The sequence below is a fragment of the Oncorhynchus nerka genome, linkage group LG3 (genome assembly GCF_034236695.1).
Source record: "Oncorhynchus nerka isolate Pitt River linkage group LG3, Oner_Uvic_2.0, whole genome shotgun sequence".
NCBI classification, from domain to species: Eukaryota; Metazoa; Chordata; class Actinopteri; order Salmoniformes; family Salmonidae; genus Oncorhynchus; species Oncorhynchus nerka.
In genome coordinates, this window is record NC_088398.1 from 14595070 (window position 1) to 14608907 (window position 13838).

General features: G+C 45.3%; 1 protein-coding gene across 3 annotated transcripts in view; it reads left to right on the forward strand.

Annotated features, from left to right (window-relative positions):
• The window catches only part of LOC115114419 (protein spire homolog 1-like), a 73442-nt gene that overhangs the window by 51033 nt on the left and 8571 nt on the right, over nt 1-13838 (forward strand). For 2 of the 3 annotated variants that reach the window (XM_065008735.1, XM_065008741.1), the window contains 3 exons: nt 2184-2347; nt 7692-7791; nt 8501-8643. In XM_065008735.1, the coding sequence (XP_064864807.1) occupies nt 2184-2347; nt 7692-7791; nt 8501-8643 (407 nt within the window). Of the gene's footprint in view, nt 1-1117; nt 1166-2183; nt 2348-7691; nt 7792-8500; nt 8644-13838 lie in introns of all 3 variants that reach the window. The other variant, XM_065008733.1, reaches the window with a different exon arrangement.

A 13838-nucleotide genomic window follows, 5' to 3' on the forward strand; every position in this document is an offset into this window, starting at 1 on the left:
TTGCACTTGGAATGAAACCTACAGTATGTTAAAAACATATTTGATATTGATAAAAGTCAGTAGCCTATAGCCAGTAGAGACAACAGAGCTCCTACCTGAATAATCTATGAATAGAATTCTGCATCTGGGCCTTTTTCTTTTCCATACTAAAATAAATCAGGGAAAGAGTTGCCGTAGCTAAAGAACTCCATTACTCAGAAATTCACATTACAAACAACCAAGACGTGCATAACTACCTTCCTTGGTTTTCTAGAAAATGACGGTCCTCCTCACACAAAGCAGTTGTTAATCTTGGAAAGTGAGTCTGCAGAATTTAATCAGAGGTGGGATCAGAGAGCAGCGTAGACAGGAGCTGTCGTCACACACACACACACATACACACACACACACACACGCACGCACACATGCAGAACACACACACACACACACCTGTCGGCTCCCAGCTCTATTCAACACAAAAAAGCACATTCTCACAAAGACATCAGTGTATCTCCAACATCGCCTGCATTGGTCATTTAGCACTTCTGATTAACTTACAGTATATGGCTGTTTTTAAAACAGATAAGAAGAGGATGCCTTCTGTTTTACAAGGTTGTACTGCAGTGGTTACCCAAAGGTTACCCAAAAATGTCATCACATCCTCTAGTGAGATAGATAGCCAATGAATTTACATTGGTGACACTGAAAAAAAAATGTAATGTAAATGAAAATAATTTATAATAATCTACACTCTTACTCTTTTATGTGTCAACACTTCCTGTTGTGGGCAGGGTATCTGAACTTTTACAAATCAGATTGGCTGTGCTTGACATTTCTCCCACTGATCCCAGGGTCTTTCATCACATCGGAGGCAATTTATTGTTGTGAAGCTTTAATGTGTGTGTGTGTGTGTTATGTGTTTGTGTTTGTGCGTGCGTGAGTGTGTATGGGATGGTTGGCTATCTGAACTTCATTGCAGCTGGGTACTTATCCTCTTACTTTGTGGCCAGATTCTCCAATACCAATACTCACCGAGAGTGATAGAGTTCTGTAGTCAAATGACAGGCTATGTTTGGGGATAGGGATAAACCATTAGTACAATCTGTCCTATCATATTTAAGGAAGTGTTCCCTTTTAGGTGGAGGCATATACTACAGCACTCCACAGTTGATCCTTACACGTCAAGGTAAAGTATGTGGAGTGGTTTGGCTCTGTTTATGTGACTAGCAACTTGTGTGCTGCAACACATAATGTTAGCCCTGTTTCGTTTGTCTGCCTATTTGGCTGTATCCTAACACTACTGCTTATGCTTCGACTAAAATAGACTGAATTATACTATATCGACAAATATAGTTTACAGAAACCAGTGCTTTACAATGTTTTTACTTTTGACTGACACTGAGCATAGTGCCACAAATGGTGGATGTTTAATCTGCTCTAGTTTAAACCTGGATCCTAGGACCAGTCAGTCTTGTCCCAGGAAGGCAGGTTTAGAAGCTCCAGGACAGCAGTACAGGAGGAGGGCCTTGGCCTCCCACTGAGGTAATGAGGTCATATTTGAGACTTTTTCCAGAAGAGGTATTCACATTCTCTCCTTTTCACAGAGAGGGAGAGAAAGTGAGAGAGCGAGAGAAGGAGAGAGAAAGAAAGAGAGAGAGAGGGAGATGGAGAGAGAGAGAGAGCCTGGCAAGGCCTCAATGCATTCACAGATCAGATCTGCCTCTGCTACTGATTATCTGCTGTTTCCAGCACTATCTTCTCCATCCCTTCCTCCGTCATCCCTCCCTCCCTATTTTATTTCACTTTTTCTTGGGGGGAGAAGTTGTCAATGAGGCTAGGAGGGAGGGAGTCAGCTAGGGTTAGGGTTTCATTCGAATCCTGCTCAGTCCAGGTCTTAAAGGGTAATGAAAGTAGAATCCATGTTGTGTGTGTAACACCAGGCTGCTTCTTCATCTCTCCTCAACTCATACTCCCTCCTCCCTACCGCTGGTGTGTTCCCCTCGGGTCTGTTCAGGACTGCAACGTTACCGAACACTAAAATAGAAATGTATCACATAGAATAGATATGTTTGCCTGTCATGTGGAGCTGGTAATTATGTTCCCAGCTCTATTCATGACATTTCTATCTGCAGCATTCAGTATAGTTAGGGTATTTGAGCTGTCCTCTGTCTGATCAGTCTTCTTGTGACAACCTCTCTGTCCAGATGTGTCCAGCCCTGATGGCCGCAGGAAGACTACTAGCACCATGACCCTCAGCAGTCTGTCCAATGGGAGTCCAGGGACACCAGGGGGTGGAGCGCAGGCCTTATGTCAGAGGAAGAGGCTGAAAGCGCCTACCCTGTCAGAACTGGACAGCTCCGACTCTGACGTAAGTGTGTGTGTGTAAGTGTGTGTATGTGTTTGAGTTTCGGTGCTCGCATGTGCATTTGTATGTGTGTGTGTGTGTGTCTTCTGGTAGTTGACATCAGTATACAGTTGAAGTCGGAGGTTTACATACACTTAGGTTGGAGTCATCAAAACACATTTTTCAACCACTCCACAAATTTCTTGTTGACAAACTATAGTTTTGGCAAGTCGGTTAGGACATCTACATTGTGCATGACACAAGTAATTTTTTCCAAAAACTGTTTACAGACAGATTATTTCACTTATAATTCTCTGTATCACAATTGCAATGGGTCAGAAGTTTACATGCACTAAGTTGTCTCTGCCTTTAAACAGCTTGGAAAATTCCAGAAAATTATGTCATGGCTTTAGAAGCTTCTGTTAGGCTAATTGACATAGTTTGAGTCAATTGGAGGTGTACCTGTGGATGTATTTCAAGGCCTGCCTTCAAACTCAGTGCCTCTTTGCTTGACATCATGGGAAATCAGCCAAGACCTCAGAAAAAAATTGTAGACCTCCACAAGTCAAATCAAATCAAATCAAATCAAATTTTATTTGTCACATACACATGGTTAGCAGATGTTAATGCGAGTGTAGCGAAATGCTTGTGCTTCTAGTTCCGACAATGCAGTGATAACCAACAAGTAATCTAACTAACAATTCCAAAACTACTGTCTTATACACAGTGTAAGGGGATAAAGAATATGTACATAAGGATATATGAATGAGTGATGGTACAGAGCAGCATACAGTAGATGGTATCGAGTACAGTATATACATATGAGATGAGTATGTAGACAAAGTAAACAAAGTGGCATAGTTAAAGTGGCTAGTGATACATGTATTACATAAGGATGCAGTCGATGATGTAGAGTACAGGATATACGTATGCATATGAGATGAATAATGTAGGGTAAGTAACATTATATAAGGTAGCATTGTTTAAAGTGGCTAGTGATATATTTACATCATTTCCCATCAATTCCCATTATTAAAGTGGCTGGAGTTGGGTCAGTGTCAATGACAGTGTGTTGGCAGCAGCCACTCAATGTTAGTGGTGGCTGTTTAACAGTCTGATGGCCTTGAGATTGAAGCTGTTTTTCAGTCTCTCGGTCCCAGCTTTGATGCACCTGTACTGACCTCGCCTTCTGGATGATAGCGGGGTGAACAGGCAGTGGTTCGGGTGGTTGATGTCCTTGATGATCTTTATGGCCTTCCTGTAACATCGGGTGGTGTAGGTGTCCTGGAGGGCAGGTAGTTTGCCCCCGGTGATGCGTTGTGCAGACCTCACTACCCTCTGGAGAGCCTTACGGTTGAGGGCGGAGCAGTTGCCGTACCAGGCGGTGATACAGCCCGCCAGGATGCTCTCGATTGTGCATCTGTAGAAGTTTGTGAGTGCTTTTGGTGACAAGCCAAATTTATTCAGCCTCCTGAGGTTGAAGAGGCGCTGCTGCGCCTTCTTCACGACGCTGTCAGTGTGAGTGGACCAATTCAGTTTGTCTGTGATGTGTATGCCGAGGAACTTAAAACTTGCTACCCTCTCCACTACTGTTCCATCAATGTGGATAGGGGGGTGTTCCCTCTGCTGTTTCCTGAAGTCCACAATCATCTCCTTAGTTTTGTTGACGTTGAGTGTGAGGTTATTTTCCTGACACCACACTCCGAGGGCCCTCACCTCCTCCCTGTAGGCCGTCTCGTCGTTGTTGGTAATCAAGCCTACCACTGTTGTGTCGTCCGCAAACTTGATGATTGAGTTGGAGGCGTGCGTGGCCACGCAGTCGTGGGTGAACAGGGAGTACAGGAGAGGGCTCAGAACGCACCCTTGTGGGGCCCCCGTGTTGAGGATCAGCGGGGAGATGTTGTTGCCTACCCTCACCACCTGGGGCGGCCCGTCAGGAAGTCCAGTACCCAGTTGCACAGGGCGGGGTCGAGACCCAGGGTCTCGAGCTTGATGACGAGCTTGGAGGGTACTATGGTGTTGAATGCCGAGCTGTAGTCGATGAACAGCATTCTCACATAGGTATTCCTCTTGTCCAGGTGGGTTAGGGCAGTGTGCAGTGTGGTTGAGATTGCATCGTCTGTGGACCTATTTGGGCGGTAAGCAAATTGGAGTGGGTCTAGGGTGTCAGGTAGGGTGGAGGTGATATGGTCCTTGACTAGTCTCTCAAAGCACTTCATGATGACGGAAGTGAGTGCTACGGGGCGGTAGTCGTTTAGCTCAGTTACCTTAGCTTTCTTGGGAACAGGAACAATGGTGGCCCTCTTGAAGCATGTGGGAACAGCAGACTGGTATAGGGATTGATTGAATATGTCCGTAAACACACCGGCCAGCTGGTCTGCGCATGCTCTGAGGGCGCGGCTGGGGATGCCGTCTGGGCCTGCAGCCTTGCGAGGGTTAACACGTTTCAATGACTTACTCACCTCGGCTGCAGTGAAGGAGAGACCGCATGTTTTCGTTGCAGGCCGTGTCAGTGGCACTGTATTGTCCTCAAAGCGGGCAAAAAAGTTATTTAGTCTGCCTGGGAGCAAGACATCCTGGTCCGTGACTGGGCTGGGTTTCTTCTTGTAGTCCGTGATTGACTGTAGACCCTGCCACATGCCTCTTGTGTCTGAGCCGTTGAATTGAGATTCTACTTTGTCTCTGTACTGACGCTTAGCTTGTTTAATAGCCTTGCGGAGGGAATAGCTGCACTGTTTGTATTCGGTCATGTTGCCAGACACCTTGCCCTGATTAAAAGCAGTGGTTCGCGCTTTCAGTTTCACGCGAATGCTGCCATCAATCCACGGTTTCTGGTTAGGGAATGTTTTTATCGTTGCTATGGGAACGACATCTTCAACGCACGTTCTAATGAACTCGCACACCGAATCAGCGTATTCGTCAATATTTTTATCTGACGCAATACGAAACATGTCCCAGTCCACGTGATGGAAGCAGTCTTGGAGTGTGGAGTCAGCTTGGTCTGACCAGCATTGGACAGACCTCAGCGTGGGAGCCTCTTGTTTAAGTTTCTGCCTGTAGGCAGGGATCAACAAAATGGAGTCGTGGTCAGCTTTTCCGAAAGGGGGGCGGGGCAGGGCCTTATATGCGTCGCGGAAGTTAGAGTAACAATGATCCAAGGTTTTACCACCCCTGGTTGCGCAATCGATATGCTGATAAAATTTAGGGAGTCTTGTTGAGAAATGTCCTCTGGTCTGATGAAAGGAAATAGAACTGTTTGGCCATAATGACCATCGTTACGTTTGGAGGAAAAAGGGGGATGCTTGCAAGCCGAAGAACACCATCCCAACCGTGAAGCATGAGGGAGGCAGCATCATGTTGTGGGGGTGCTTTGCTGCAGGAGGGACTGGTGCACTTCACAAAATAGATGGCATCATGAGATAGGAAAATTATGTGGATATATTGAAGCAACATCTCAAGACATCAGTCAGGAAGTTAAAACTTGGTCACAAATAGGTCTTCCACATGGACAATGAACCCAAGCATACTGTCGTGATATGACATGCTATTCTATAAAATAATTTATCCGTAATTAATATTACCTGATTGAGCTAATCATGTAAATGTAATTAACTAGAGAGCTGTTATCTTCCGAATAAACTCTTAAAGACCTAGCAATATTTTACATCAATAGCAGTCAATATTAATCGTCATCATAATTCAGTCCTATCTGAAAGTTGTAAATTCTTGGTTATCTGCATGAACCCTGGCTAACAAGTTGAATCAGCAATGCAAAATTGGGTTTAATGATTTATTTACTAAATACCTAACTAATCACACAGAATTACACATACACATAATTAAATCATAACTTGATTACAAATGACGTCATAAAGGAAAACGTCCCTAGCGGGAGGAGCAGATATGACAGCTGGTTACACAAAAGAAAAAGGGCTGGGTTTGAGTGAAAGAGCGGGAAGACTGAGGAACAAAGGGCGAAGCTGTGCATCCGTAAATACAGAATCTTATGCATTTTCCTCTGAGCTGCGCTTCGGTAGGTTGGTGGTAGATGGAAGGCTGTGTTGCCCAACCGAGTCCTTTGTCCTTTGAAGAATGTCTCTGGTTGTCAACTGGACACGTTGTAGTAACGTCGTTGTGTGATAGACGGGATACTCAGTCTGTTCCTTCCTAACCCTCATTTGCAGCGGCTGTTGCTAACTCAACGGCTAGGAGGTATCACTTCTGTAGTGAATAAGAGTTCAACGTTCATACCATTTGCAACCAAAGCTCACGCTGATGTTGGCTTCGTTCTGTAGTTATTATCTGAACCATTCTGACATCGGACCGTCGTCCTCACTTCCTCGGAACAGGAGGTTACATTGTCGTCAAGGGCTTATATAGGAAGGGAGAGGAGGGCGTGTTTGAAAAGTTTTATAGCCCATGTCCCTTCACAGGGGCGGGCCACTGATTGAGCAGAGCCTTATGAAAACCCAAATCTCACATTTTAGAAGCTAAATTCACATTTCATCCCATAATTTCATATTCAAACATTTAAATTAAACAACAATTCCATGTGAATCCGATAACTCTGTGTAGACTTTCCACTGTCATCTTATCATTGATGAGAATGTCTCAGATGACAACCGAACTGACATCATATTCATTAAGTACCGCCGCATATGTTCAATTGGTTGGATTACCAGAATATAGTTCATTCCCCCCACCTTCTGATGTTCCCAGAATCTCTATGTTAACCAAGGGTTTTCCCAATGTAACATCAGTAGGGTAGAGAGAGGAAAAAGGGGGAAAGAGGTATTTATGACTGTCATAAACCTACCCCCAGGCCAACGTCATGACAATACTTCCAAAGTTGTGGCAAAATGGCTTAAGGACAACAAAGTCAAAGTATTCGAGTGGCCATCACAATGCCCTGACCGCAATCCTATAGAACATTTGTGGGCAGAACTGACAAAGCGTGTGTAAGCAATGAGACCACAAACCTGACCCAGTTACAGGTCTCCTAGCTCTGCCAGGAGGAATGGGCTAAAATTCACCCAACTTATTGTGGAAAGCTTGTGGAAGGCTACCCGAAACGTTTGAGCCATGTTAACGATTTAAAGGCAATGCTACCAAATACTAATTGAGTGTATGTAAACTTCTGACCCACTGGGAATGTGATGAAAGAAATAAAAGCTGAAATAAATCATTCTCTCTACTATTATTCTGACATTTCACATTCTTAAAATAAAATGGTGATCCTAACTTTTACTAGGATTAAATGTCAGGATTTATGAAAAACTGAGTTTAAATGCATTTGGCTAAGGTGTATGTAAATCTCCGACTTCAACTGTACATCCTACAGCATTGCTCTCTGTTGTTCCCCCTACAGGATGACATCACCATTGGGGGTCGAAGGTCAGCCAGTAGCTCCAGTGTCTCTACATCGGTGGTAGATGACACATCTCCAGAGTCTGTACTGGGCAGGAAGAGTGAGTTGACCAGAAGGCCAGAGTTAGGGTTGGGGTTAGGGTTCAACCAGGGTGTGGACATGAAGCTAGGGTTTATTTATTTTGTGGTATCCAATTGGTAGTTACAGTCTTGTCTCATCGCTGCAACTCTTGTACGGACTCGGGAGAGGTGAAAGACGAGAGCCGTGCGTCCTCCGAAACACAACCGAGCCAAGCCTCACTGCTTCTTGACACAATGCCCGCTTAACCTGGAAGCCAGCCTTACCAATGTGTTGGAGGATCACCTGGCGGCCGTGACAGCGTGCATTGCGCTCGGCCCGCCACAGGAGTCGCTAGTGCACGATGGGACAAAAACATTCCTGCCGGCCAAACCAGGATGACGATGGGCCAATTGTGTGCCGCCCCATGGGTCTCCCCATCGCGGCCGCCTGCAACAGAGCCTGGACTCAAACCAGGATCTCTAGTGGCACAGCTCACACTGGGATGCAGTGCCTTAGACCACTGCACCACTCGGGAGGCGATGAAGCTTTTGTTAAGGTTATCATGGAGATCCCAGAATTCTATATGTAATTCTATGCTTTCACAGCTCTCAGCTGTTCACCTGACAGCTCTTCTATGCTGAGACTAATGCTGTCAAAGAGAGCGTTCTCAGTTAACTTAACTGGTAATATAAGGGTTACAGTACTATATAAAAGTATATCACATATATCCTCTCTCCCCCCACCCCCAGCTCCACCCATGTTCCTGCCCATCTCCTCCACCCCCCAGCCTGAGAGAAGGCAGGCCCCCCAGAGGAGACACTCCATTGAGAAGGAAACACCCACCAATGTACGGCAGTTCATACCCCCATCCAGACAGAGCTCCAAGTCTCTGGTGAGTAACAGAAGAGAACAAGGAAAAGAGAAGAGTTTATCAATCTGGAGAAAATGAGCACGTTTGAGATTTTGGTTCCTGAATAGTGTGTCAGTTTGTCTTGTGTTCATCAGCCTCCTTCTTCTTTCTGTTCGGTGATGTAAGATGCTCCTAATACCCCACCTCCAATCCCCCACCTCTTCTCCCCCACACACCCCTGGCCTCCCCCTCTTCATACACCTCTATAACCCCTGTCCTCACCCTCTTCCATACACCTCTACAACCCCTGTCCTCACCCTCTTCCATACACCTCTATAACCCCTGACCTCCCCCTCTTCCATCCACCTCTATAACCCCTGTCCTCCCCCTCGTCCATACACCTCTATAACCCCTGTCCTCGCCTCCTCCATACACCTCTATAACCCCTGTCCTCCCCCTTTTCCATACACCTCTATAACCCATGTCATCCCCATCCTCCATACACCTCTATAACCCCTGTCCTCCCCCTCCTCCATACACCTCTATAACCCCTGTCCTCCCCCTCTTCCATACACCTCTATAACCCCTGTTCTCCCCCTCCTCCATCCACCTCTATAACCCTTGTCCTTCTCAGGTCGGGAGGATAGCCCATCATCTGTTCCCCTGGACCCCCCTCCTCCTCCACTCCCCTCCCTCCACCCTCCACCCCTTACGGAGCTCCTACCCTGTCGAGGTGTTTGTCTTGGGCATGGTGTGGTCTGCCCTGTCTGCTCTGTGCAGGGGAAGAAAGCCTGTCAAGGTTTGCCAGTCGCCCCTTATTTCCCTGCTGGCGCATCGTAGTTCATCATCATCTCTTCTAATGCTTCCTGCTTTCCTAGAGACCCGTCCCTCAGCCCAGGACTGTTGCTGTTTTCATAGAAAGCTCTTCAGTTTAGGTGTGATTGTCATTATGCATTTTGACAGTCAACAGCAGATGCGTCCCTCGCTGGAGCACCAATCATTTCATCATACTCAGCTTTCCTCCATTTAACCATAGTTATAGTTGTTGTGCTTGCAAGCATCATGTAGCCTAGCGAGCCACTGCCAATTAAAACAATGCTCTAGATAAATTAAGTCCTTCATGTTGTGTACACTGTATATAACCTACTGTTGTTCAGTAGCAAGTATAAACTCCCTGTTTTTTGTTATTGTTGATACTCCCTAGGCTCTCCCCCTCCCTGCCTGTCTCTGGGCCAGAGACAATGCAGCCCACTGTATATAACCTACTGTTGTTCAGTAGCAAGTATAAACCCTCTGTTTCTTGTTATTGTTGATACTCCCTAGGCTCTCCCCTCCCTGCCTGTCTCTGGGCCAGAGACAATGCAGCCCACTGTATATAACCTACTGTTGTTCAGTAGCAAGTATAAACCCTCTGTTTCTTGTTATTGTTGATACTCCCTAGGCTCTCCCCCTCCCTGCCTGTCTCTGGGCCAGAGACAATGCAGCCCACTGTATATAACCTACTGTTGTTCAGTAGCAAGTATAAACCCTCTGTTTCTTGTTATTGTTGATACTCCCTAGGCTCTCCCCCTCCCTGCCTGTCTCTGGGCCAGAGACAATGCAGCCCACTGTATATAACCTACTGTTGTTCAGTAGCAAGTATAAACCCTCTGTTTCTTGTTATTGTTGATACTCCCTAGGCTCTCCCCCTCCCTGCCTGTCTCTGGGCCAGAGACAATGCAGCCCACTGTATATAACCTACTGTTGTTCAGTAGCAAGTATAAACCCTCTGTTTCTTGTTATTGTTGATACTCCCTAGGCTCTCCCCCTCCCTGCCTGTCTCTGGGCCAGAGACAATGCAGCCCACTGTATCTCTGTGTGTCATAAGATCAGCAGCAGGAGCCACAGCAGCATTAGAATCACAGTATATTAATAGTTCTTCTGGGAATGAGAAACATTAGATGGGTACATTAAAAAAAACTTTGAATAGAGACACATTATTGAGAAACATTATTGGAACAACACCAGGATGACCAGTAATTGCAGCAGCAGCAATAGACCTGGGGTACTGTTGAATATACAGTTGAAGTCGGAAGTTTGCATACACCTTAGCCAAATACATTTAAACTCAGTTTTCACAATTCCTGACATTTAATCCAAGTAAAGTTTCCCTGTCTTAGGTCAGTTAGGATCACCACTTTATTTTATGAATGTGAAATGTCAGAATAATAGTAGAGAGAATGATTTATTTATTTTTATTTTTATTTTTATTTATTTCATCACATTCCCAGTGGGTCAGAAGTTTGCATACACTCAATTCGTTTTTGGGAGCATTGCCTTTAAATTGTTAACTTGGGTCAAACATTTCGGGTAGCCTTCCACAAGCTTCCCACAAAAAGTTGGGTGAATTTTGGCCCATTCCTCCTGACAGAGCTGGTGTAACTGAGTCAGGTTTGTGGGCCTCCTTGCTCGCACACACTGTTTCAGTTCTGCCCACAAATTTTCCAAAGGATTGAGGTCAGGGCTTTGTGATGGCCACTCCGATACTTTGACTTTGTTGTCCTTAGGCCATTTTCCACAACTTTGGAAGTCATTGGGGTCATTGTCCATTTGGAAGACCCATTTGCGACCAAGCTTGAACTTCCTGACTGATGTCTTGAGATGTTGCTTCAATATATCCACATAATTTCCCTACCTCATGATGCCATCTATTTTGTGAAGTGCACCAGTCCCTCCTGCAGCAAAGCACCCCCGCAACATGATGCTGCCTCCCCCGTGCTTCACGGTTGGGATGATGTTCTTCGGCTTGCACGCCTCCCCCTTTTTCCTCCAAACATAACAATGGTCATTATGGCCAAACAGTTCTATTTTAGTTTCTTCAGACCTGAGGACATTTCTCCAAAAAGTACGATCTTTGTCCCCATGTGCAGTTGCAAACCGTAGTCTGGCTTTTTTATTGCGTTTTTTGAGCAGTTGCTTCTTCCTTGCTGAGCGGCCTTTCAGGTCATGTCGATATAGGATTCGTTTTACTGTAGATATAGATCATTTTGTACCTGTTTCCACCAGCATCTTCACATGGTCCTTTGCTTTTGTTCCCAAGGATGAATCAGAAGTGTGGAGGTCTATAATTTTTTTCTGAGGTCTTGGCTAATTTCTTTTGATTTTCCCATGATGTCAAGCAAAGAGGTACTGAGTTTGAAGGTAGGCCTTGAAATACATCCACAGGTACACCTCCAATTGACTCAAATTATGTCAATTAGCCTATCAGAAGCTTCTAAAGCCATGACATAATTTTCTTTCAACTTAGTGTACGTAAACGTCTGATCCACTGGAATTGTGATACAGTGAATTTCAGTGAAATAATCTGTCTGTAAACAATTGTTGGAAGAATTACTTGTGCCATGTATGAAGTAGATGTCCTAACTGACTTGCCAAAACTATAGTTTGTTAACAAGAAATTTGTGGAGTGGTTGTAAAACGAGTTTTAATGACTCCAACCTAAGTGTATGTAAACTTCCGACTTCAACTGTAGCATCTCCGTGGTCTCACCGCAGGCATATTTATTGAAGTCAGAAACAGGCAGAAAGAAGCAGAAAACCAACTGCAACCCCAGCTACAGAGCAGAGGGGCCTTGTCCATTTTGAGGTTGTCAAGACCTTTAAGTGAATCAGAACTAAGTAGAGGATTTAAGATGGCACCGTAGAGGGCCTCCCGGGTGGCGCATTGGTCTAGGGCACGGCATTGCAGCGCTAGCTGTGCCACCAGAGACTCTGGGTTTGCGCCCAGGCTCTGTCGCAGCCGGCCGTGACCGGGAGGTCCGTGGGGCGTCGCACAATTGGCCTAGCGTCGCCCAGGTTACGGAGGGTTTGGCCGGTAGGGATATCCCTGTCTCATCGCACACCAGCGACTCCTGTGGCGGGCCGGGCGCAGTGCACGCCAACCAAGGTAGCCAGGTGCACGGTGTCTCCTCCGACACATTGGTGCGGCTGGCTTCCGGGTTGGAGGCTCGCTGTGTTATGAAGCAGTGCGGCTTGGTTGGGTTGTGTTTCGGACGACGCATGGCTTTCGACCTTCGTCTCTCACGAGCCCGTACGGGAGTTGTAGAGATGAGACAAGATAGTAATTACTAACAATTGGATACCACGAAATTGGGGAGAAAAAGGGGGTAAAATAAAAAATACATTTAAAAAAGATGTCGCCGGAGCAGAAGGCAGACGTTTTACGTGCCCCCAACTGATTGTATTTTTTTGTTTGTTTATCTGCGTTGTTTGTAACTTATTTTTTGACTCTTTTTGTACATAATGTTGCCGCTACCATCTCTTATGACCGAAAATAACTTCTAGACATCAGGACTGCGATTACTCACCATGGACTAGCAGAATAATTTTTCTTCTTTCACAACTCTGACGAGCCCGAGGCGGAGGATATATGGCTCCCTCAGGACAGGCCCTGACCCCAGTGATCTGCGTGAAGAGGAGGCGGAGAAAGATAGGCTGGAGAGCGGGCTGCCTTCTGAGAAATCGGAGACAATTAAATAAACCCCCACTCCCCTCAATTCCGCAAGCAAACATGCAATCTTTGGACAATAAAATGGACGAGTTATTGGGAAGATTAAAGTACCAACAGGACATTAAAAACTGTAACATCTTATGCTTCACGGAGTCGTGGCTGAACAACGACAATATCAACATACATCTGGCTGGTTATACTATATACCGGCAGGATAGAACAGCAGCATCTGGTAAGACAAGGGCCGGCGGTCTATGTATTTTTGTAAACAACAGCTGGTGCACGATATCTAAGGAAGTCTCAAGCTATTGCTCGCCTGAGGTAGAGTTTTTCATAATTATTCAAGTGAATTCTACATAAAAAATTCTAACTTATTTGATATATGGAGGATCCCGAACCCTACGGGTAGGGAATACTCCTTTTACTCTTATGTTCACAATATTTATTGTGAGGTTGAATCCTCAGCTCCTCACAGAACCAGGCTGCCAGGAGTAGGCAAAACAGAAGAAAATTGGTAGAACTGGAGGGACAAATTCACCTACTGGATAGGGAGAATGCTAGCCATCCATCTATGGAGAAACATTAAAAGATGACCTCTTTAATAGTTGTATATAATTAGATTCTCTCAGCTAAAATTGCTAAATCTTTTCTATATGCCAAGCAAAAATATTTGGCGTTTGGTGACAAACCACACAAATCACTCGCCAGACAACTTCGGAAAAATGTGAATGACCGAATGATTCACAAAG